The sequence below is a fragment of the Taudactylus pleione genome, unplaced genomic scaffold, assembly GCF_031769625.1.
Source record: "Taudactylus pleione unplaced genomic scaffold, aTauple2 ptg000282l, whole genome shotgun sequence".
NCBI lineage: Eukaryota > Metazoa > Chordata > Amphibia > Anura > Myobatrachidae > Taudactylus > Taudactylus pleione.
The window spans coordinates 364,789-390,232 of record NW_028284684.1 but is presented as its reverse complement, the minus strand read 5'-3'; the positions used below and the strand labels follow the sequence as shown (position 1 = coordinate 390,232).

Below are 25,444 nucleotides of genomic sequence, written 5' to 3'. Positions count from 1 at the left end.
CACAGAAAATAATTTTTTTTTTGGTTTGGACTGGAGTGTACTTTGGGGGTTACAGCACCCTTTAATGGTCAAGCCAGCCGGCCCTTTACTTATGACACAGGCGCACGCTTGGCACTACTTTGTTGATGCACATGTGGCTACTGCGCACACAATTCACAAACACAGAAAATATATATTTTTTTGGTTTGGACTGGAGTGTACTTTGGGGGTTACAGCACCCTTTAACGGTCAAGCCAGCCGGCCCTTTCCTTATGACACAGGCGCACGCTTGGCACTACTTTGTTGATGCACGTGCGGCTACTGCGCACACAATTCACAAACACAGAAAATATATTATTTTTTTAGCACTTGGGGGGAGCACCCCTGATGGACAGAGCACCCCCTGGACAACACTACAGCACCCCTTTAGGACTGGGACACTGCACAGGACTTTGGAGTGGACACAGCCCCTATGGAGAACTGACTGCACAACACAGTCCAGCCAGCCCCTATGGACTTTGAAGTAGTGGACACAGCCCCTATTAACAACAGCAGCACAGCACAACACAGCCAGCCCCTATGGACTTTGAAGTAGTGGACAACAGCAGCACTACACTACACTACACTACACAGCCCAGCCAGCCCTAACTCCCACCCTCCCTCTTCACTGTCCACAGCCGAGTGAGAAAATGGCGCCGACGTGGGTACCTTATATAGGATCCAAAACCTGCGAGACTCGGAAGGCGGGATGATGACGTTTTGCCTCGATTTCAGATCCGAGTCAGGCGGGAAAAGTCGAGCCTGACTCGGATCGGACTCGGATCGGGGGGGCTCGGGGGGGTTCGGATTTCAGAAATCCGAACCCGCTCACCCCTAATATAAATATAAGAGGACATTAATGTGGATTTGTGTTTAGGTGGGGTATGGCTGGGGGCATGGCTCTTCTGTGAATATATTGCTCACAGCACAAAATGTGTCCTTTTCAGTTTCAGAAGGTTGGGTGGCATGCAGGATAGTGGTAATATGTGCAGTAAAGCTATTAGTGCACTTAAAATCCAGATAAAAATATCTTCCAAGCATTACATATAATTGGAAGTCTGGAATGCTTATTGACTGTACCATAACCCCATGCACTCTTTACCTGTGAGGACATGCCATGGCAGGGATACAAAATGGCTTTATTGTCATCTTCAGAGCCTTGGTCCAAACAATATCCTGTTGCTTTACTGTTGCGAAGCTGCAATTATTAAAATAAACATTTTTAAATCAATTGAGGCCTTTAACTAATGCAAATAATCTGAAAAAAAGAAAACAAACATTTTCAAAAACTTTAATCAGTTTTGACAGTTTTGGGTTGAGACTCTTCTACTAAACATGTTGCGTCCGTTTACTCTAGAGAGGACTCTGATTGGCTGGCAGCCCGGCAAGTGAAGGAAACCTCGAGGGTTCCATCGCTTGCCGGAAAAGAGATGTACTGGAAACATACATCACTTCAGTGTCTGAAATGGTGCGGGTTACTTGGTTTGTTTTTTTTATGGCCAGGATCTTTACTTGAGAAGGGGACTGACCTACGCCAAGAGGTAGGTGAGTATTTTTTTTTTTTTAGAGATAATCGGGGATGCTACTGGAGAAGGGGACCAAACACCAGGGACAAGCTGAGCATTGTGTGTGTGTATGTTTGTGTGTAATAAACTTTCACTTTCTACGGTGTGTGTGTCCTGTGGTTTTTTACTATTTTTTTAAAGAGGAAGTACCGATGCTGGCTGCCTGCTGGCACTTGTAGTTCTACAAGTACCAAAGGGTAGGCACGCTGGGACCTGTAGTCCCACTCTAAAAAAAATAGTAGATATTTCTTATTATCACTATTACCCCTGCAACGACTGGCCAGGGGTGCAGGGAAGAGCCCTATACTTCAGCCCAGGCCTGGGGTGCTCAGAAGAGTGGGGATCCTTTTATTTGTAGTGGTCCTCATCTTCCTTGGGATCTCCGGCTTGGGCTGACTAGTTTGGGGTGTTAATGCTTTGGCCAGGGGACACGGTGAAAGGGTCCTCTGGCTGTGGTATTACACTCCGGCTAGTTTGAGCCTGGTGCTGGTTTTAAAAATATGGGGAACCTCACACCATTTTTCCTCAAGTATTTTTAAAACGAGGACCGGCTCACAGAGCCCAGTGCTGGTTCATAAAATACGGGGGACCCCTACACATGTCCCCTGTATTTTTAAAGCCAGGACTGACTCACAGAGTCTGGGGCTGGTTATGCTTTTGGGGAGGGGAACCCTACGCCGTTTTCTTTCTATTTTTATGATTTTTTTACACACAAAACACACATGCAGCCTGCATGTGTCTCACTGATATGAGCAGGCTGCTTGTTCTGGTGTGTTTGGCTGCAGTCAGACACAGGGAACATGGGGGGAAACACGAACACATACACAATCGAAAAACATGATTTGGCAAAACAAGATTCTCTGTAAATTTGAGTGTTTCAGCTGTCAAAAGTCCCCTGTGTTTCAGCGATGCTGTGAGTGTAACAACTCAGAGCAGACATGATTCTTAGTACACTTAACCCTTTGTCTTCATTATTCGGAGTCTGTTTATATTTCCTAAATGCCATCTTTTTTACTTTCACACTATTTGATACTTCTTTTGTAAACCACACTGGCTTCCTTTTCCATTTGCTTTTCCTAACACTTTTGATTCAAAGGACTGTTGCTTTTAGTATTGCACTTTTTAATTTACTTGAAATGTTTCAGGAAGCAGAAAAGTGTGAACTGGAGGCTAAACAAATCTTTTGGAAAACAAAATTATGGACATATGTGTTAATTTAAATACACAAATAATTTAGTTGATCAGTTCTATTTACTGCACATCTGTTCACAATTCCATCCAAGTCAAGATCCACTGTTACAAGACGCTTCAAATGTTGTTGAACTTTTCTGTCATTTGTTTGCAATCATCTTGCTAATGCAATCACATGAAGTAATTGATAAACAACTAATGTGATTTTAAGGGTATGGGATGCCATCGCTCGGGATCCCAGCGGTCAGAATCTTGATGCTGACAACTCGACAGGGTTAGGATACAGACACTTTGGTCAGTATCCTAACCCTCCCTCTCTGCCTACCCCTCCCTTCCCATTGCCTAAACCTAACCTCCCCCCAGTGCCTAAACCTAATCTCCCCTCCCCGCACCTCACTAAGTGGGTGCGGGGCAGTGTGGGCCACACCGGGTGACACCATTCGAGGGGGTGATACCAAATTAGCAGAGCTGCTCTGCTATTTTGGTGTCACCCTGTCGGATGATGTCACCCAGCAGGCGCAACTCAGAGAGAGAAAGGGGAAAGGCCGTGGGCTACCCCAGCAGTTGCCGGAGCGCTGGGTAAGCCCACTGTGTGCCGAGAATGGGATCGGCACACATGAGGGGGCATGACTTTCGGATCTTGAAGATAGGAGCGCTGATAATGACAGTGGACAAATCGGGTCCTAACTGCCATTTTTATAAACACAGCCTGTAACATGATAGTTAGCAGCTGATTGGTTGGTACTTTATGTCTCTCCACTTTATCACTCTCCAAGGTTTAATATATCTTAATATTGTGTTAAATACAAGGAGTAAAAAGAAAATATAATTTAGGGGCATGTATAGGGTAAATAAATTGTAATAGGGCCCTACAGTGACTTAATCCGGTTCTGTGCTGTGGGGTTAATATAGAGATAACATATTTTATTTAAAAGAAGTAAAAATTAAATGGTGTCCAGCTCTGCAAGGTCAGCATATGCAACAGTTGTTGACGCTAGGATATTGCTACAATAGGGACATATGGAGCTTGGGAGGGAGGGGTTAATGCTACATTGGGGATCTATGGACACAGGGGTGGGGGTATAATGCTTACAAGAGCATCAAGAATACATTTGGGGGAAATGCTAAAGGGGAGGGGATTCAAATACTACAGGAAAATCTATGGCTACAAGGGTGATGAAAAAATGCTCAGCAGTTGGGGATAATGCTAAAGGAGTCTGCTACACCTGCCTGCAGCAGGGTAATGGTCAACACTCCAGATGTTTTTTTTTTTTAACTAATTGTTAAAAAGTTCCTAAATACTTGATCTTGACTTAATTAAATAATAAAAAAGTGACAATTTCTGAAGCATTTTTCATAAAAAATATTTGTCAGTTAAGTGGTTATTGAAGTGCCATATACATATAGATAGTATGGACAGGGTTACTAATAAATAATAAAATTGCTTTCCCCATGTAAAATACAATTAAGTACAGAATCTAGTGCACAATAAAATTCATAATTAAGTAAAAATAAATACAAACATCAGATGTCTTAGCATTTAAAAAAATCAAATCAGGAATTTTCTTTTCTATGGACTGAATACAAATATCAATTAATTAATGTGAATAATAGAACACAATATGCCCAGTAATCATTTATGGAGTATGAGTGGGAGAGATCAAGACACACTCAGCATTCAGAAGCGGTATATTATGGTCCAGGGATCCAGCCAGATAAAATGTAACGGAATCTGCACAAGACGTTTTGTGCACATACGCAGTACAAATATGCATATTTTACGCACGCAAAAAAAGATACTTACAGTACGTCTAAAGGGGCCCATACATCAATCAATTGGGTCAATTCTGCATTTTGCCAATGAATTTTGTAAAAATATTAGCAATGTATGTGGTCGACCAAAAAGTTATCAGAATCAGAGAATTAGGATTTCCAACATCTTGGATTTAACTCTACAACAGCCCCAGTATTTTGTATACATTATAGTCTTCCTTTGTACAAGTGTTGAGCTGATACACCATGTACTATTGAGTACTGTACATTTATGCAGTGCACTGTCTAAAAAAATGTTTCCCCAATGTTATAAAATGTGCTTAAGTGATTCTTTTGACACTATACACTTGTTAAACTGTATATTTACAATATTAGTTCAGACATCAATATTTAGTGCAGCTCATACTTGCTAATACACTGCTAGATTGCATAAATGTAGACGTATATCTTTAAAAAATAATAATAATTCTTATATAAATAGAGAATAGTCAAATGTGTATGGCTCTTTGTGATCAATACTACATAGGCATATTTTGGTAGGCAAAGCTAGAGGTTTATTGCTGTTTCACTAATAGCATTACCTTTCATCAAAGGGCACTTAGTGTCATGTGCTTTCTAATCTACTGTATGCAATTTGCCAATGGCGAAACATCTTCACAGACAGAAATAGCAACAGTGACATCTATAGATTTTAGTAAATGTTATGTAACAGGAAAAATAATGAACAATGAAAATATTATTTTAACAGTTATAATGTTAATCTATATTTAGTTTTTTACAGTGATAAAATTAGATTTTCAAAGTACTTATTTTTGTATCAACAAAGAAAAAAAATCGATAATATTGAATAGTACGTTTATAATTGAACATGATAATAGCATGTTGCATTACATAGTGGTATAAACTCAACAGAGCTCAATGTAGTTTACACATCTTTAGGTACATATGTTCTTAAATGCACTGAAAGCTGGTTAGCTGGATAAAAAGAGCCAAGACTTTGATAATCACTGACAAGCTTGAAGTCATGTACAATTACAATGACTTTAGCAATAGCACTAGGGGACAAGTATCTTTGTCGCTGTCAAGATCTTCGGAGTAGACTGTCAGTGCATGCTGAATATAATTCTCTTCACAGCCCGGGGACAGGCGCAGAATGGGGGTTGATTGTATCATGTAACCAAGTAACATTACATCATGAAGAACTGCAATACTTGAGAAATCTAAGTGGACAGGTCTTCTGTGAACCTTTAGCTACATCATAACCCCTTTACTGCTAAGAGTGACTGGTAAGCATGAGGTACAACCATTTAAGTGTCAGAACTGTAGTACTTAGCCTTACTATACAAAAATATAGAGAAATAATTATTAAATAGTTTGATGCTGGAGAGCTTAACAGTACATTAAAGTTTATGAGTTGCAGAAAACAGTCTGGTATGTTTTAGCCAATTGTGTTTTACTATGAGGTACAGGGTTCCCCAAGATTCTGGAAATCCTATCAACAGTGCAATAGGCAGGATGATGGAAGAGAGTACCGAGAATTCTTGGTTACATTATTTCATGTTGGCCAGCTACAGAAAATGCGGAACAAGGTATTTATGAAGTCTGTTAATACAAATAAAGTTTATAATACATTTTTACATTAAGGGGTACTCAGCCTTGGAGAGAGATAAAGTGGATGGAGATAAAGTACTAGCCAATCAGCTCCTGTCATTTTTCAAACACAGTCTGTAAATTGTCAGTTAGGAGCTGATTCGTTGGTACAATTTGTTAATTAGCCCTGGCTCCAACAGCCCAGAGGGCTCAAAATGAGACCACACACTTTTCATCATGGGATTAGTAACCTTTGGGCGGTTGGCACCCATTTTTTTATGCCCCCGTGCCACACTCGGCACCAGCCCAGGGCTGACTAGTCTGGGGCTGATCCTTAGTATCACAAAGGAACCTCACACTATTTTAGAGAAAACGGATCCAGGTCTAATAATTGACCTCCAGGGGTGGCAGCCCCCACCCCTCAATTTTATTACTTTCATTATTAGGTTATAAGCCCTAGTTTGCCAGTATTATATAATATATTACTAAAACAAGCCAGGAGCTATGACATCTCATTTCATATTCAAATAGTCTGGAGATGATGGTTCTATGACCTTAGGAAAGAAATGGGACATAGTATTCTAATACCTAGGTGAGATGTGGTCAGTGACTGAGAGCTATTCTCAGGAATACAGACAATGTGCCCTGCAGACTGAGAGGAGAGGGGGATGAGGGAATATGGCACAGGCTTTGGGGTGGTACCGGTGCCTGCTTCCTTTTCAGAAGCCTCAGGTAAGGGTGAAGCCAGAGCTTCTTCAGATGTTACCAAGTACACTACACAGTAAAACACACTACACTAATGCACAGTACACAACACGTGCCCACAGACAGCACTCCACTACCCCAGCCACCACCCAGGAGGAAGTACACCCGGTCGGATCACCAGCACAGCCACTATGGATGATATATATATATATATATATATATATATATATGTGTGTGTTTAACTTGCTCCAGTGACACTACTGTAATATATGCAATTATTGCTGTAATCAAATACACATGAGTGCAAGGCGAAAACATCGAATATGACACAGATTGGGGGCAAACAGAGGTAGATGGGAGGAATGGGGGGGTCAAACAGAGGTAGACAGAAGGAATGGGGGTCAAACAGAGGTAGACAGGAGAAATGGGGGTCAAACAGAGGTAGACAGGAGAAATGGGGTCAAACAGAGGTAGACAGGAGAAATGGGGGTCAAACAGAGGTAGACAGGAGAAATGGGGGTCAAACAGAGGTAGACGGGAGAAACGGCGATCAAAAAGAGGTAGATGTGAGGAAAGGGGGACAAACAGAAGTAGACGGGAGTATAGGGAGGACAAACAAAGGGAGAAGGAAAAGGGGAAAAACATGGTGAGAGAAGGAAAAGCGGAAAGAACAGAGGTAGACTCAGTGAATGAAAAAATAAATAAAATATATATCTATAAATATACATACACTCACGCATACAGTATATTAAATATATATATATATATTTTATATATATATATTTTTTTTATTATATAGTATGTGTATGTGTGTGTGTATATATATATATATATATATATTTATATTATACACCATACAAAAAAAAGGTCAGTTAAACTTACCCAGCTAGGTGATCGATGTCGGAGGAGGTTGTCTGCTTACACTGCAAGGAGGAGCGGCGGAAGGCTGCATTCCATACTGCGGAGAAGGGGAAGGCTGCTTGCTATGCTGCGGGGGGAGGGTGGGCGTTTGAAGGCTGCAGTGCGGAGGGGGGAAAGCTGCTTCCTATACCGTGGAGGGGTGGGGGGACGGAAGGCTGCATCCTATACTGCAGAGGGGGGGGCGGAAGACTGCTTCCTGTACTGCGGAGGGGGGGAGCGGAGGGCTGCCTCCTATACTGCGGAGGGGGGGGCGGGAGGCTGCTTGCTGTACTGCGTGGAGGGGAAGGCTGCCCACTATGTTTTGGGGGGGGGCGGCGGCGGAAGGCAGCAGTGCGGAGGGGGGAGGCTGCTTCCTATACTACGGAGGGAGGGGGGGCGGAAGGCAGCAGTGCGGAGGGGGAGAAGGCTGCTTCCTATACTACGGAGGGGGGGCGGAAGTAGAGATGGCTAGTGAGTGAGTGTCTCAGCACACTGACTCGAATCATTCAGTTGAGTGAGTGATTCGAGTCACTCAGTGTATGGTGTGTCGAGACACCCACCTCTCTAGCCTCTCTGTCAGAGTGAGTGGCAGCTCCGCCTCCTACACTGCTGATCTGACCTGATTATACTTCTCCACTGTGTCAGATCAGCAGTGTAGGGGGCGGAGCTGTCAGCGACTCACTCTGAGTCGAGCAGCTACAGCCAGGGCTCGGGGAGTGCACTGACTCAGGAGAGTCAGTGAGAACCCTGAACACAGTGAGAACCCCCGCGGGGGGGGGGGGGGGGGGCGGAGCTGTCATTGACTCATTCTGAGTCGCTGGCTCCCCTGCTGGCTACAGCAATGCACTATCTAAAGAGTCATGTCTCGAGACACTGACTCGAGACACTTCACTGAGTTGAGCCATGAGACTCAACTCAGTGTAGTGAATCGTTCTGCCCATCCCTAGGTGGAAGGCTACTCTCTATGTTCCTGGGGGTGGGGGGGGGTAGTGAGGGAGGAAGAGGCTGGCTACAGCAGTGTAGGCTGCTTGGGGATTGGTTAGAAGGGGCTGGCTAGGGGCAGGGCCCTGGACCATGATGCTGATGGTGCTTTGTGTGCCAGCAGCAGCAGTTCAACTTCGAACAAAGGTTCACTCCAGTGCTGGATTTCGAGGGGTAGGGGGGCCCGGCAACGGGCCCCTTGAAACCCGACGGGCCCTAGGAGGGGTAAGCAGGAGGGCTGTCAGGGAGAAGGTTGGGTCAGGGCAGGGAGGGAGCATATGGGCGCTGCAGTGTCATAGCGATTCATGTTTCATGGTGCCATTCCAGGCACCCTGCTTGCCAGATGCAGGGTCCATGAAGGGCAGCGACGGTGCCGCCCACAGGGTCCTGTGGTCTGTGCGGTAGCAACGCTCGCACACCCCAAGTTATGGCCCTGCTTGCCAGATGTAATAGGCTGTGATTAATGGTGGGTACACACTGACAGATACATTGGCCGATAATTTGATCAGCCAATATATCTGCTGCACGTCGGCCAGTGTGTACCTGCGTCAACGTTCACCGACATATTGCATTGGCTGTGCTGCACAGCCGATGGACAGATATGTCTGCAGAAATATCTGTCCATCAGCAGGTGTGTACGGGTGGTCGACAGACTGCCCGTACACACACAGAGGCAGCTGCAAGGAGGGGGACGGGACAAGCCCCGACCCACCTACCAGCCGCCGGGTCCCACCTCCCGGCCGCCCGGGACCCGAGGGCACAAGCAGATGATGGCCATACAGTGTGTATGAATGACCATATATCTGTCAGGTGTGTACCCACCTTAAGAAGCTACCATTATTAAACTCCCACGACCTCCAGCTTGTTTGCACAAGCCAAACAAAGGTGCTTATTCTGACAGAAACCATTGTATGCATTGGGAGATAGAAGTCAGGAAGTTTGACCTCATTAACCCTTTATAGGCCTCGTTTGTAGTTGTACATATTTACATTTGAAAGCTTTGGGAAGGAGATAGGTAATGGAGGACAGAGAAGTATGTGAAGAGGCTGAGGTGATGAGGAGCATTCACAAAACAAGAAATAACTCTGCTGTGTGAAAGTGTATGCTCAAATTTTTTATCATTTCATTTCCTAAAAACCATATAAAACACACTTTATTTTTTAAAACTCAACATACAAATTGTGGTTTACGTGCGGGCTCGCAGACCCATTCTGCACATGCGCAGAATGGATCTGGTGCCTGCGCAGATTCCTGATAATCGGTAATCTGCGTTCAGCAGTGCAGTAGTGTGCATTTCTGAATTAGGCCCATACATTGTCATTTATCAAATACAGAAAGCACATTACATGAAGAATGGTTGTACAACTATATTCACAACTGTATTTAAAATAAAATTATTAAAATTAAGGACGGGATGCAGCAAAGGGAGAAATGCCGTCAAACCCCGAAAATGCGGGTTTGACCGTATTTCTCATATGCACCAAGCCTCGGAATGAGAAGTCCACGGGCTTCTGGGCTTCTCTCCGCAGAGAGCTGTGTGAGGGATTCAATCGGATCCCTCCCAGCAACCCCCCTGCATGCGCAGAATGACACCAGAGGGGCTTCCGGTTCTTAGACCCAGAAGTCCCTCATTCAGAAAGGACCGCTCTTACCGACAGAGCGGTCTTTTGTGCAACCTGGCATGCATGCGAACAGCGGTGGGATGCATCACATCCCAAATGCGATGCGTCATGCATCCTGCCCTAAAACATGAAAAGTGTTATTGTTTTTTTCGTAGTGTAAAGGCCTGTGGGCTGGTTTCGTTAGCTTTTGAATGTGTTTAAACATGCCACTTATGTGAGCTAATAGGAGTTAAATGTCAGATTTCATCAATCTCACTGCCCTGAGGACAGTCTATTGCTTGGCAAGTTATTCTGGCGAGTTTACAACTTGATGCCTTTTACATCTGGTGAGTTGTGTCTTCAATATGAGAAACATCTGGAGGGCGTGTTGTGTCACAGCGAGAACGGTCGATGTAAGATTCGGGTGAGTTACCATGTACTCACATTCTATTACATACAGTGAATCAAATCTCACCAGGATCTCACAGAAATCTTGCACATTTATCAAACTCGCACTCTATTACATTTACCCCAAAGAATCTTGTCCTTGCAGAGAAACACTTTTTGTAGCCTGGTGTCTAACCCCATTCAGAAAAAGTTACCTCTGAGAAGTGAGATTAAATTTGTATAATTTATAATCCAACTGTAAGGGGCATATTCAATTGGGAGCGAGGTTTTGTCCCCAAAAAATCATGCATACCTCGCGCCCCAATTGTGGAATACCGCGGGTATGCGCACTCCCGATACCCGCAGTATTAAAATTTAAAAAAAAGGCTGGGTTTTCAGATCACAGCCTCCCCTGTCATACTCCTGAGATTTGATAAAAAAATTATTAGAATAACACAAAGAAGATATTCTTATAGACATCTTCTTTGTTTATTGTAATCATTTTTATAGTTAACACTCACCAGCTTTGTGGAGCTCCCTGGAACTGCAGGGAGATGAGAGATGAGGCAGCAACAGCTCAGCCTCGCTTCTGTATAGTCAGACACTGCTTGCAGAGCAGGGGGCGGAGCCACACCATGGGCAGTACGCTGCACAGAAAGAGCGCTAATAGAGGTATGCCTCTGAGTATGGGGGGGGGGTGCCTTGAGCACTGATGGACACCTTGGATGCATTATGTGACCAGGTAGTGCACTGCAGTGTTTAGAGATGAAGCTCAGTCAGCAGCAGCAAGAGAAGACATAGTAATGCAGGTAGGAGAATCAATGGCCACTGAAGCTTAGTGTATTGGGGGGAGAGTTGCAGTGGGTAGGGGGTGAGACATCTCCATGTGTGCCTCCCCAGCCATTGACCTCACCGCACGTCACTGAGTCACACAGACACTCACATACACACACAATTACTTACAAACACTCACACCGATCAAGACCGGATCCCAATGTTGGAGGGAAAAGACACTGCTTTGAAAAGTGAGTATTTTCTGACTAATTAAGATTGGAAACTTCCAATTGCTTAATTAGTCATTAGGAGAGGTGCCGCCGGGGTTCAATAGCATTTCCCGACCATTTCTCCTAAAAAATATGGATTTTAGGAAAAATTAGACGTGCTCTGGAGGTGCTAAAAAAAAACCTCCCAGCACTCAAAAAATTCAAAGCCCTGTACCTAATTGAATAGCAAAAATCCCAGGCTTTTTGCTATTCCCACATCTAACATGTACCTTGAGTGACAGAAGCATCCACCTTCGGAGGAGATTCCCACTTAATCCTATCTGGCGCAGGAAGCAGATACAAAACCTTTAATCTCTGGGAAAGTTTAAATATTCTATCCAGTTCCTGATCTCAGACATCCAAAGTTTGCGGTCATGAACAGGACAACCATATGGCACCAAGAGATTGGGGCAGTTATCTAAGTGGTAATGGCTGAAGTCCCACCCAGAGATGGTGCCTTGTTGGAAATAGGTCATCGAGCGAGACTGCTCCCAATTGAGCTCCAAGTACCTTTAGCATGGCCGTGAGACGCTATAACAAAATTTAAATATCATGGCCAAAACTGTTCCACTTGCAAAAGCAGCCGAAATTATGGAACTCACAAAAAATTATCGCACAGGACGAGGAGCCTAAGTTTTAACACCAAATTTGAAAGTGCCCAGGCTCCTCACCCCACTCTCTTAACCCCAGTGTCTACATTGTCCCCCAGTGTACAAAAGGAGAAATAATTATATAAAAAATAAAATTATATGATTTAGTGTGAGGTAGCTTTCTGGGGGTGTCATTCATTGGGGTAGATTGACCACCTATGTAATAAATGCTCCTGTAGGGTATGCAGCAACTTCGAGGACCGGAGGTGATGGAGGCCCAGCAATCATGTGCAGGGCCGGATCAAGGCATGTTCGACCAGTGCGGTCGAACAGGGGCGCCACCTCATAGCGGGCGCACCCCTTCCAGCCATTCCCGATTTCAGCTGGACAGTCCTGTTTTTTGGGCACTGTCCTGCTGTTCCACCTGCGGGACGAAGTGTCGAGCAGGCGGTCGGGAGGTTGGGCACCTCAACCGTCGCAGCTGTGCGGCGGTGCTGGCCCTGGAGAAGAGGAATGGATGCAGCGCGCATGCTTGCAGCATCCATTCAGTGCAGGAAGATAGCTGGGGGCAGCCCAGCTACTGACTGGGCTTGCCCCCATCCTTGCGTTAATGGGAGGTGTGCCATACGGGCCCGCCCCAAAAAACATAATTTAGGGGGCACGACCTATGGTAATTAGGCCACTCCCCATTTCCCGTCGTGCGCGGCAAAGCCTCGCGGAGGTAATAGGGGCACGAGTCCCGTCCTGCACAGGGCGTGGCTCCCCCTGGAACTGGCCCTGATCATGTGTCACTGTACAGAGGCCCCTGCCACTCATCTGAACACTGGCACTGGAGAATAAGAGTGAAGCCCCAACCTGTACATGCACAGGTCCCTGTACATGCTCCAGAGTCAAGCATGGGTTAAAGTGGGAGGTTGGGCCAACATACTAAATTTGCTGTGGGGCCCAGCAATGCAGTGTTCTGCATCTGTATGTAAAGCACTTAAAATAAATATATATAGTACATACTATTACTATACTACTAAAATAAAACCTAACAAACCGCAAAAAAATGTATCAGCCTGGCAAAAGTTTTATCCATGTGTTTGTTTAATTTCTTTGTGTGCCCAACTAAACCTCATATTGTGTTTTAAGCAAAGGCAAGGTTTTATTTTATAAAGAGCGTTATGGTGTTGCGCTAATAAAATATAAAAAGACCACTGGATATGGCAGAAACTCAACAAATTATAATCAAGACACCAATGATAGTAGACAAATTTATCATTCTTTATATAGGTAAATATGAACCCTAAATACAATAAGACATATACTAAAATGTTACAATCAATCTGCAGAAAAGTTGATACAATAAATAAGACAACACATAAAAAACTTCTGAATATGAATCAGGCATTGTACACATACAGATAGTTATGATAGCCACTGCATAAAATGGGCTAATCAAATACTATAGAATCAGATACTTCCCTATATGGTAGTCCAGAAATATAAAAAGGACAGCAAGTCTTATATCCACAGTAGATGATCGGGAGACTGTGATTTTATTAAATCTCCATATGGAAATGAGTGCTATAAATGTGCGACAGTCCAAGTCTTGTTTAAGCACTTACTTAGCTCTGTGTATTACATCTTAATTTCCGTCTCTCTGGATAAGCTGCTGCATTGATGACCACCAGGTCCTCGCACCCCGCAGCTTCACTGCTCCGTGTTGGAAGTGACAGGTGCCGTATTAGAAAGAACTCCACATAGGACAGGGTCCGGTGAATGATGCATACAATGAGAAGGGGATGTAACTGAGGCAGCTGATATACGCCTTACTTTCTCTCTTAATCTTCCTCCGTAGCATACCGGGTCCTGTAAATGAGTGGGTATATGAACCCAATACTCCTGATTCCCAGAAGATAAGGTGCCAATGTCCGGCAATTGAAACAACAAATTGTGGCATTGTGTATAGTTCCACTAACGCGTTTCGCTCCTCTTTCCTGAAGCTTTGTCCAAGAGTGTAATAAAGATGATTAGGGCACAGCTCACCCTTTTTAACCTGAACTTTCTCAAACCTGATTCGTTGCTTAATTAATTAATTAGTATTCACAAGAAATCACAGGTGTCATGATTATCTCTCTTTGCAAGGGTTTAAAACAAAAAAACATAAAATAATAAACCATATCAAACAGCCTCTCTATTAACTTGTATTTAAGCAGATATATTAAAAAAAATGATATATATATATATATATATATATATAATCAATAGAAATACAGTCCTATACAAAAAAGAATTACAACCTAAAACACTGGTGGGTATCGAACTTACAATCTCCCACTATTAAAATCCTAAACCCCAACATTACTTCTACACCACTGAGTCTGTTATGCACAAACATTATTAATCCATCACACTGAAGTCCCCTTAACTCTCACAGAACAGTGCTAAGTGATGTAAAAATGCAATTACAAAGCTATCATAAACCCAGACGCTCTAAAAATTTTAGATAAAATGTTGAAGGAATAGTATAAATCAAATACATAAAGAGAATAATTAAAAACATATAACTATTAATTCTCTCTAAATCCAAACCAATATAATCCATATTTGTCCTTAATCTACAATGACACTAGTATTCCATGTCACGAATTGCCAGATGTATATGAATTACTAGAGAATGTAAAAAATAATAATAACAAAAAATGTGTAACTATAAGCTCAAATTGAATTGGAACTCGCCATTTTCCACTGAATACATTCTAAACCTAGACGCTAACCTCTATACTACTAAATCTCCTATAGACAGCGGATTGATAAATCACACTAAGACAACTTGTGCTCCACGCAGAGTCAATGCACAAATGTGACTGTCACAATTATGGCTACAATATTACTGGTGTATAGTGATAATAATGACGGTGATTAGAAGTAGTGTACAGGGACACATATCCAATACTCCCAACCAAATCTTAACTTGTGTAGGACTGAAATATGGAATAAATTCAACTAAATATTGTCTCATAAACTAAAGGGCAAAGGGGAGGTACCTAACTATATATAGTATATGAACATACATGGCCGACCCCTAGTAGTTCTAGAGGCAATAATAATACTAACTAGAATCCCCAATAAACCCACAGGAACAAGAAATCTGAAAACCTGGCTCGACTGATTGAAGTCTAACTGGTAAAGGGATTTAAGCAAATGACTCAAAATCTATACTATCATTAAGCTCCGCAGGGAATAATGTTTGCAAATTAAACATCCAAGGGGCTTCCTTACTACATAAAGATCTAAACCAATCCCCCCCTCTGTTAGTACATTTGATATGTTGGACTCCTGTAATGATTAGTCCTTGAGGATCTCCATGGTGGATACTAGAAAAGTGTTGTGATACACTATGATGACTACATTTTTTTATTATATTCAGTCTATGTTCTCTGAATCTCATTTTTAACAATCTAGTAGTTCTCCCTACGTATTGCAGACCACATGGACATTGCAATACGTAGATAAGGTGGTATTACAATTAATAAAATCCTGTATAATACATTTTTTCTTCGTGACAGATGATACTATTTCGGTTACTTTATTACCAATATAGCCACTTGTTAAACATCTGTATTTGATTTATATTATTCCTTCAACATTTTATCTAAAATTTTTAGAGCATCTGGGTTTATGATAGCTTTGTAATTGCATATTTACATCAGTTAGCACTGTTCTGTGAGAGTTAAGGGAACTTCAGTGTGATGGATTAATGTTTGTTCATAACAGACTCAGCCGTATTCAATTTGAACCGAGCCGCGTTAAGTTAACGCGGCCCGGACTTAACGCCGACTTCGCCTGTTTTGTAGGCGTTAAACTATCGCGGCCGTTCAGGCTTTACCCCGTATTCAATTTCAAAGTACGCGTAAACGGCACCAGGCGATACTGTAACAAGCGGAAAGTACTGTTATTTTTGGGGAAATCATCCTGTCACCCCCCCCAAATGATGCTCTGACATAGGGGTTCACTATGGTACCCCCCAATTTGGCTCGCTGAAGGTATTTGGTGATTTTAAATGGGCTCAATAGCTGCTAAATTGGGTTTTTCTATACCTGATGCAGAATAGTATTTAGGAGTATTTTTTCCAGAAAATAAGTTATCCCAGCAAATTTGGGGTACTTGAAAATGGGGGTCAGCATATTTAAAGTTGAAAAAGTGAAGTTGAAAAAAATCGTGAAAAATCCACCTGCCGTAAACACCTGCAATCAAAAAAACACTTGGGGCATACTTGGGGACTCCCCCAGAGTCAAGTTCGCTAGTTTTTAAGTTTGTACCCCAACATTTTTTTTTCACCCCTTTTTTCAAATTAAATTTTTGGGGTGTCCTTAAGTTTGTTTTAAATTTTTTTTGACACAGATCACCTTTGGGGGACTGTCTGAAGGCTGCACGGGGTTCCTGAAACGTTGCACCCAAAAACCCCAATTTTGCACTATTTTCCGCCTGCCATTCATAGGCGATACTTTACCACCTATTACAATGCATTGACTTTCCGCCTAGGTGGAAAGTCTTTCAAATTGAATACAGGGTAAAACCAAAACAGATGACAATGACGTCATCGGTTGTAACTTAACGCGGATCGGGACTTAACACTTCAAATTGAATATGGACATCAGTGGTGTAGAGGTAATGTCGGTGTTTAGGATTTTTATAGTGGGAGATTGTGAGTTCGATTCCCACCAGTGTTTTAGGTCGTAATTCTTTTTTGTATAGGATTGTATTTCTACTGATATATATATATATATATATATATATATATATATTTTTTAATATGTCTGCTTAAATACAAGTTAATAGAGAGGCTGTTTGATACGGTTTATTATTGTTTTTCAATACACCAATATGATATGGAGGTTTATTATGTTTTTTTGTTTTAAACCCTTGCAAAGAGAGATAATCATGACAGCTGTGATTTCATGTGAATACTAATTAATTAATTAAGCAACGAATCAGGTTTGAGAGTGTTCAGGTTAAAAAGGGTGAGCTGTGCCCTAATCATCTTTATTACACTCTTGGACAAAGCTTAAGGAAAGAGGAGCGAAACGCGTTAGTGGAACTATACACAATGCCGCAATTTGTTGTTTCAATTGCCGGACATTGGCACCTTATCTTCTGGGAATCAGGAGTATTGGGTTCATATACCCACTCGTTTACAGGACCCGGTATGCTACGGAGGAAGATTAAGAGGGAAAATAAGTATATCAGCTGCCTCAGTTACATCCCCTTCTCATTGTATGCATCATTCGCCGGACCCTGTCCTATGTGGAATTCTTTCTAATACGTCACCTGTCACTTCCAACATGGAGCAATGAAGCTGCGGGGTGCGAGGACCTGGTGGTCATCACTGCAGCAGCTTATCCTGACAGACGGAAATTAAGCTGTTATACACAGAGCTAAGTAAGTGCTTAAACAAGACATGGACTGTAGCACATTTATAGCACTCATTTCCATATGGAGATTTAATAAAATCACAGTCTCCCGATCGTATAATGTGGATATAGGACTTGCTGTCCTATTTATATATCTGGACTACCATATAGGGATATATCTATAGTATTTGATTAGCCCATTTTATGCAGTGGCTATCATAACTATCTGTATGTGTACACTGCCTGATTCATATTCAGAAGTTTTTTATGTGTCTTATTTATTGTATCAACTTTTCTGCAGATTGATTGTAACATTTTAGTATATGTGTTATTGTATTCAGGGTTAATATTTACCTATATAAAGAATGATAAATTTGTCTACTATCATTGGTGTCTTGATTATAATTTGTTGAGTTTCTGCCATATCCAGTGGTCTTTTTATATTTTATTAGCGCAACACCATATCTCTCTTTATAGAATAAAACCTTGCCTTTGCTCAAAACACAATATGAGGTTTAGTTGGGCACACAAAGCAATTAAACAAACACATGGATAAAACTTTTGTATATAAAAATATGTAAATAGTTCCAGACAAAATGCTGAAAATGTAGTTTAACTACTGGCAAATAGTCTTGGCTAAACTTGTGTCATGTATCATGCTTAAACTTTGCACAAACTATAACAAAATGTATCAAATTACAAGAGTTTCTTACCTCTCCATAGGTAATAGTGTTATTGTACACCCTCATTTCTGGGTAAACATTTTCCAGATACCACTTAAAATTACGACACTGCAGTTTGTGCCGGAGAGCCAGCCTCTCGGAGACATCGCCAAAATCCACCCCTGGGTTCTGCCAAGAGAACAAAAGATGACATATCACTAAAGGTGATTCTCTTTGATGGCTCAATTTCTGGAAAACATTATACCATACCTCCAAACATTACCTAACTTTTGTCCTGGCTCCAAGACAAACTTGAGATATGTCACGCTAAAGGGTGCCACACACATCTACTGCTGTTGATTGTATCATTAAAAGGTTGTTTGTAGGGGAGGCCCAGCACTTTATCGGAGCTGGACATACACCATAGTAGCATTATCATGTCCTTGTGTAGTCTGACCACATCCCTCCTCATACACACATGGTTTTAAAAACTGCCAAAGGGTAGGAGGCATGCTATACGGAGGATTACAGTGCACGTGTACAGAATTTCACTGAATAATAGGGACATCATCATTGCACCCATGTGTGACTAACCCCTGGGTTACAGGTTACAAACACACTATGTCCTATATACAGTTGTTAACAAAATTAAATATTCATTTACTTTTTTATAAATTCACTTCATTTATATTGTATTTCACCTAGAGTAGTATAGGAGTCTTATATACTGTAGCTTCTCTTTTGTGAAATCACACGACTGCTTTTGAACCTACAGTATTGTACCAAGATGTATTTCATGCTGTGAATTTGCATAGTGGGCCTGATTCAGACCCGCTCGCAAGCGGGTCGATGGTGGCCCAGTGTGCACGCTCGGCAGCAAAACGGGGCAGTTGTCGATGTTGATCAACAGTAGGCCCTGTTTTTTAGGTGGGTGGCTGAACAAACTGAGGCGTTCCCGAAGGAACGCCTGCCGTTTGTGGGCGGCCCTACTGACATCACTCGTGATGTCAGTAGTGGACTTCCGGCTCTATTAGAGCCGGAAGTCCACTTGGCATTGCAAGTGCTGAGACCCTACCACAAGGGTCTCCTCGCAATGCCGATGGTAGTGATAATCGCGACCATTGCCAGGCCGCTTGCACAAGCTGTGGGTGGTCACCCACAGCTGTGAAAGTAGGCTGGAGGCCAGAATAAAAAAAAAATACTCCCCGCCCTGATTCAGAGCGTGCGCTCGCAAATAGCGAGCGCCTCTGAATCAGGCCCAGTGTTTTATTCAAAGGAGCAATTTGGATACTAGGTGCAGGGTGTAACGTGGGTGGAGCAAGTGGAGTGTGAGCTATGGGTGCTGGAGGGGGCACCACCAGGGGCAGACTGCCCATGATTTTATATTCCACAATTCTACGGTGATTCACTGCCGGGATCGCCCACAAAGTTCAGAGTGGCAGAACAGTGCTAAGATGACCACCAACGAGAGCTTCCAGTGGTGCATGCTGCCTATTGCCATGTGGTCACTGTATCCACATAGGGGATGCAGTTCTTCATGTTCGCATACTGCTCTCCCTGACCCTCTGCTCTGCCCCTTCCATCCGGACCCTCACATCTGGACCTCTGCTCTTCTCTGTTTCCCACACATCACAGTTTAGGTACGTGTATTCCTATTCACCACCCTAGTAAGGCTCTTATTAGTGTTTGTCTGTTTCCATTTACCCCTGTAACCTCTTCCCACCCTTTTCTGACACTTGCTCACACTACCCGCCATTCCTCTGTGCTTATGCTATCACTCTGCTTTATAGTTTGGCATCTGTGCATGTACTGCACATGGGCGGCCGTCGACCGGCTCATGCGTCAGTGTGGGGAAACGGAGAGGATCCCACAGGATCCCTCTCCAAGAGAATCCCAGATACAGTAGTCCATAGGCTAATATAGGCAAACAAGATGGCATTACCTACTGGGGCTAAGCTTGTTAAATCTAACCGCATAGCAGCCCCTATAGAAAACTTTGCGGTCGAAAATGGTTTTGAGGGATATCCATCGGCCCCTTTGACTAGATTTTCACTTGTTTAACTCTTTGAATAACTTGCCAAAATATTGGGAAAAACCATGTGTTTGGAGCTTCCCATACTTAAAATTAGAGGAATCCTCAGAAAACATGTTTTACAAGGACAGACTGCAAAATGAATTGAATATATAAGCCCCTAAATGAGATGCACTGACTGGCATTGCACCCCTGTTAGTAAATCAATTGTAAATAAATGTGGTGTATCACTTTATTATTATTACTACCAGTTATTTATATAGCGCACACAAATTCTGCAGCGCTTTACAGAGAATATTTGGCCATTCACATCAGTCCCTGCCCCAGTGGAGCTTACAATCTATATTCCCTATCACATGTGCACACACATACACACTAGGGTTAATTTTGTGTTGGGAGCCAATTAACCTACCAGTATATTTTTGGAGTGTGGGAGGAAACCGGAGTACCCGGAGGAAACCCACGCAAGCACAGGGAGAACATACAAACTCCGCACAGGTAGAGCCGTGGTGGGAATCTAACCCACGACCTCAGTGCTGTGAGGCAGTAATGCTAACCATTACACCGTCTGTGCTGCCACATGGGTTGTAACAGAGCACCTCAAGGCCCCTCAGGAAAATTAGGTTAGGGGCCTGGGGATGCTGCTCTCACTATCACTTTTATAGCTAAATGAAACAAAATGACTTACATTTCTCAGTTGCTAAATGTATACAGTAGATTATTTTTTAGTGATATTTTTAAAAGCAATCTATCATTTTAATTATAATTTGACCATTGGGTACACTGTTCCATTAGGTGTATATTTTAACCTTGCACCACAATCTTAAAAACAAATTCCCCCATTATTAATAAATGTAAATATGCAGAGAAACAAGTTTTCCAGAGCGGGGAGAAATAAACAGTTTGAAATAAGATGTAAAACCACGAGTGATATTGTTACTAATCTTAAATGGTGCTCCAACCAATCAGCTCCTAACTGTCATGCGTTTGAAAAATGACGGTTAGGAGCTGATTGGTTGGAGAACCATTTAAGATTAGTAACGAGTGATAACAAGAATATCACTCATTGACAAATCTGGGCCTAAGTAATCAAATTAGAGTATATTATACTGGAATAATTCTAAAGCAAACAGTAGGTCATTCATATGCCATTATTAAATCATTTAAAGGATACCCAGAAAGAATCACAGGGTCAGCTATTGAAAACCATTTATACACAATGACACTACTCACCGTCATGGGTATGTTCCACGCCATGTAGACATGGGACTTGAACTCATCCATCCACACCTCAGCAGCACGCAGGGCATTACGCTTTGCATAGTAATCAATGTCATTGTTGTAAGGCTTCTTTGTGCGTTCAATGTGGGCAACCCTGGAGCAAGGCAAAACTTCCATACTTCCCCCACACTGCCAAACCTAGGAGGCAGAATAGTCAGATGTTTTCACTCCATCCTTCAACACAGCAAAAAGTACAATCCCACAAAAATAACTGACACAGATTCAAAAAATTCAAACTTTGTATTAATAATGTGACTTTACTCTTCAGGAAAAGGAGGGGTTTAAGTTGTTCATTTCTGACATAGCTTGCTTATATGGGGTACTGAATGCTCATTAGGAAACATGATAAATAAAGCTATGGGGCTTATATAATATCCGGTGAGATTCAGGCATGGGCGCATTTCCAAATAGTTTTCCCATATTTTAAATGCAGCAATAATTTAGGCAAAACCAGTCTACTTTATGGGAAAATTGGCTGGAAACACACCCATGTCTGCGTCTCGCAGGCTATTAAATAAGCCCCATGGTGTTTACAGGACAGCGGATGTAGGAAAGGCACCAGAATTGGAACTCTAAATGGAAGCTGGCATATAGAAGTAAGAAAAGTTTCAAATAACACAGAAAATATGTTTATTACAAGGCAGTAAGTCATTGTGGTTAGTGCAAGATATATCCTGAACTGATCAATAGAAAATGTTTCAACATGTTTTTGTCCTGAATGGGAAGGAAGGTTTCCAGGTGTAACCGTGAAACTGCTAGGGCAGGGCCATAGCAGGGCGATAATATGTCCTGAGCCGGCATTGCCCTCTGCACATATGACACCAAGATGTTAGGACCAGAAAGTACCTGGGCTACAGGGTGCCATTCTAGACAATTACAGGGGTCACAGGGCGCTGCCGCCCGCTAGGCCCTGTACCATGGGCGGCAGCACTGATTGCACACTCCTAGTTACAGCCCTGTGTTAGGGCACACATTATGTGGATAACATCCAGTGGCTATGCCAGTACACCCTGTGGCAAAAGCTCTGCATGGCCAAGCTCTGGAACCAGAAATTAATCCATTTGTGTTTTGCACTGATACTTAAAGAAGAATGCTATATTTAATTCATGTAAAAACAATATTTTAGTCATTATTAGCCAGTGGAAAGAAACTATTGAATGATAGACATGTGAAATATGTTCCTCAGGATATTTTGATGGCTCTAACTATGGCAACAGGGCAGGATACATTTATGTGTTAAGGATTTATTATCTTTATTTACAATATCATAGGTGATGTGACCTTTAATATTCCTGTGTGCCTGATCATAATATATTGATAGTAGTGCAGTTGTATATTTACAGACTGCAGCTTGAGAACAGTGAGGAGGGAGGAATACAGCAGTGTCTGAGCGTTCCGCTAGCAGATCAATCAACCAGAAGAACAAATAGAGGATACGCTTGCAAAGATTGTGCATCAGGGGCTAAATTTGCATTAAATCCTTTTGGTGATGCCCCAAGCCCAAACTAAAGCTATCATCAAAAGAGCATTCAGCATTTCCACCTGCAGCTGCTCCCTCCTTCCTCCCTGCAGGAGGCCAGCAATGTACGGCAGACAACTGCGGGCTTCTCCCGCAGCTCAGAGATTAACACAAACTTGTTAAATCAAAACATCACCATTAAAAACAACATGCAGTTTAGCTGCTGGTAATTTGCCAGTGAAATAATAATAATGTCTTTCTCAAAGATGCAAAATAGAATGAAGTAGATATAGAGAAACCATTTATATGGATTCAAGTGCAACCCAGCCTATGTTGACTTTTGCTATTAATAAATCTCAAGCAACCAACCTTAAGATGAGCTCTTTTTCAGAAATGTTTAAATGGATTCACTTTCCTCATTTATATAGATAAATATGAAGGACATTTTAACCATCACTGTAGCTCTCTAAATTATGTGGATTCCACCAACAGCATCCATCATATAACAAATGCAGTATCTTATTGAATTTTTAATTCTTCAGCCTGCAGAGATGGAATGTAATAGGTATTGGATTTGTGGTGACTTATAAGTCACCACAAATGGCAGCAATTTTCCAGTGACTTTGGCCTCCAATTTGCTGGATGTAGTAGTCAGCAATTTGGAGGTTTTTATTTAAAAAAAAATATATTATATTTATTCATTCATTTATTTTTTACCAGACCAGATAGCTGTGAAGGTGCGTATCCACTAGATGAGAGTGGAACGACTGTACGATTGCAACATTGTAATCATTCAATTGTTCATCATCCTGTGCAGTGGATAATGTGCCCACACTGAATGATATGTCGTTCAGTGCAGGCATCCTCCCTCATCCCGGAACATGCACAACCTGACAATCTCGTCAGGTTGGCCTGCATGTTCAGACGGTGACAAATGCCAACAACGACCAGCAGGAAAGCGCATAGCTGGTCGTTGCCGGCATTACACTGCACGATTAATGAACTATTGAACGATAACAATGTCGTAATTGTTCAATTGCTTATTTTTCTCGTGTAGTGGATACGCACCTTTAGAGATACCTATATTGTTTTGCTCTTTCTTTTCTGCCGCATTTTCAGCAACTTACAGAATCACAGCCTACTACATTTGTTGACTTATACCTTTAAAAAAAACCAATAGAAACAAGAAACAATACTGACAATTCACTCTCTATTATAAGCATAGATTAGCAGATTACCATAAACCTGAAATTTTGGAAAAATTGGAGGCTGGCTATTACAACTTGGCCCTAGATGCCATCTTCTTTCTATTGGATAAATATCACCAGTACTGCCTGGAGAATTCCATTTATATATGAAATCTGTTTTTTACCTGTAGATGTACGCTCCTGAAACCGGTTCATTGTGCACCCAAGGCACAATTCCTACCACTGCGTGTGAGTAGAAAATTAGAAGTATCTATCACACAGTTTTAACAAATAAATATGGACAGGGAGTCTTGAGATTTTGACCAGGAAAATCAAGGAAAAGGTGGTTGCGGGAGGGAATTCTGAGATTTCAAAGTGGAAACACTGTATCCACACCTCCCAGCATTCCCTTTGCACCAGCCACTGAAGAGTGTCAGGAGGACATGATGGTCTGGACAAAGAAGAAGGTTTGAGCAACCAAGGATCGGACAACGGACCCGCCAGCTGTAGAGGTGACACGTCAGTCAGGGAGCGCTATGCCGGTGTCATTATGGCAAAAAGGCCCTCCCAGGGCTGTGGCAGATGGACGTACCAAACAATAAGGCAGAGTGTCACTCACAAATCCTGACTCCACACCAGGTTCTGGACTAGGGCAGGCAGCCCGGTTACTTGGGCTTCCCTATGACTGAATTAGTAATTATAATTGGGCACAACTTAGCTAGTACTGTTCCTTTACATGTGATAGCTTTGTGGCAGGAGTGTAACTAGGGGTTTTGGCGCCCAGGGCAAGTTTGAAAAATAGTGCTTCCCCAATTTATGTGACCCTATTTCCAAGGGTCACTTACAGCCTCAGTACCACAGGCCTAAGGCCTGAATACCCCCAGATGCCTAGTGTCTGACAACCTGGTGGCCTATAGAGGGGTTAATGAAGGGAATGCCTCATAGAGGGTCTACCTGTGCAGTGGGAGAGGCTGCAGTTATTTATTAATTCATTTATTTTTTAAACAAGGTCCCAGACCAGATAGCTGTCAGAGACACCACTATTGTTTTGCAATTTTTCTTACGCATTTTCAGCAACTT

At 42.4% G+C, this 25,444-nt stretch overlaps 1 protein-coding gene across 1 annotated transcript in view; it reads right to left on the bottom strand.

The window, feature by feature from the left end:
• GALNT9 (polypeptide N-acetylgalactosaminyltransferase 9) overlaps positions 1-25,444 on the bottom strand; it is a 301,146-nt gene that overhangs the window by 27,854 nt on the left and 247,848 nt on the right. The window contains exons 7-9 of the mRNA XM_088482157.1: positions 21,671-21,856; positions 18,457-18,594; positions 1,121-1,216 (exon numbers count right to left, since the gene is read on the bottom strand). Coding sequence (XP_088338283.1) covers positions 1,121-1,216; positions 18,457-18,594; positions 21,671-21,856 — 420 coding nt within the window. The remainder of the gene's footprint in view (positions 1-1,120; positions 1,217-18,456; positions 18,595-21,670; positions 21,857-25,444) is intronic.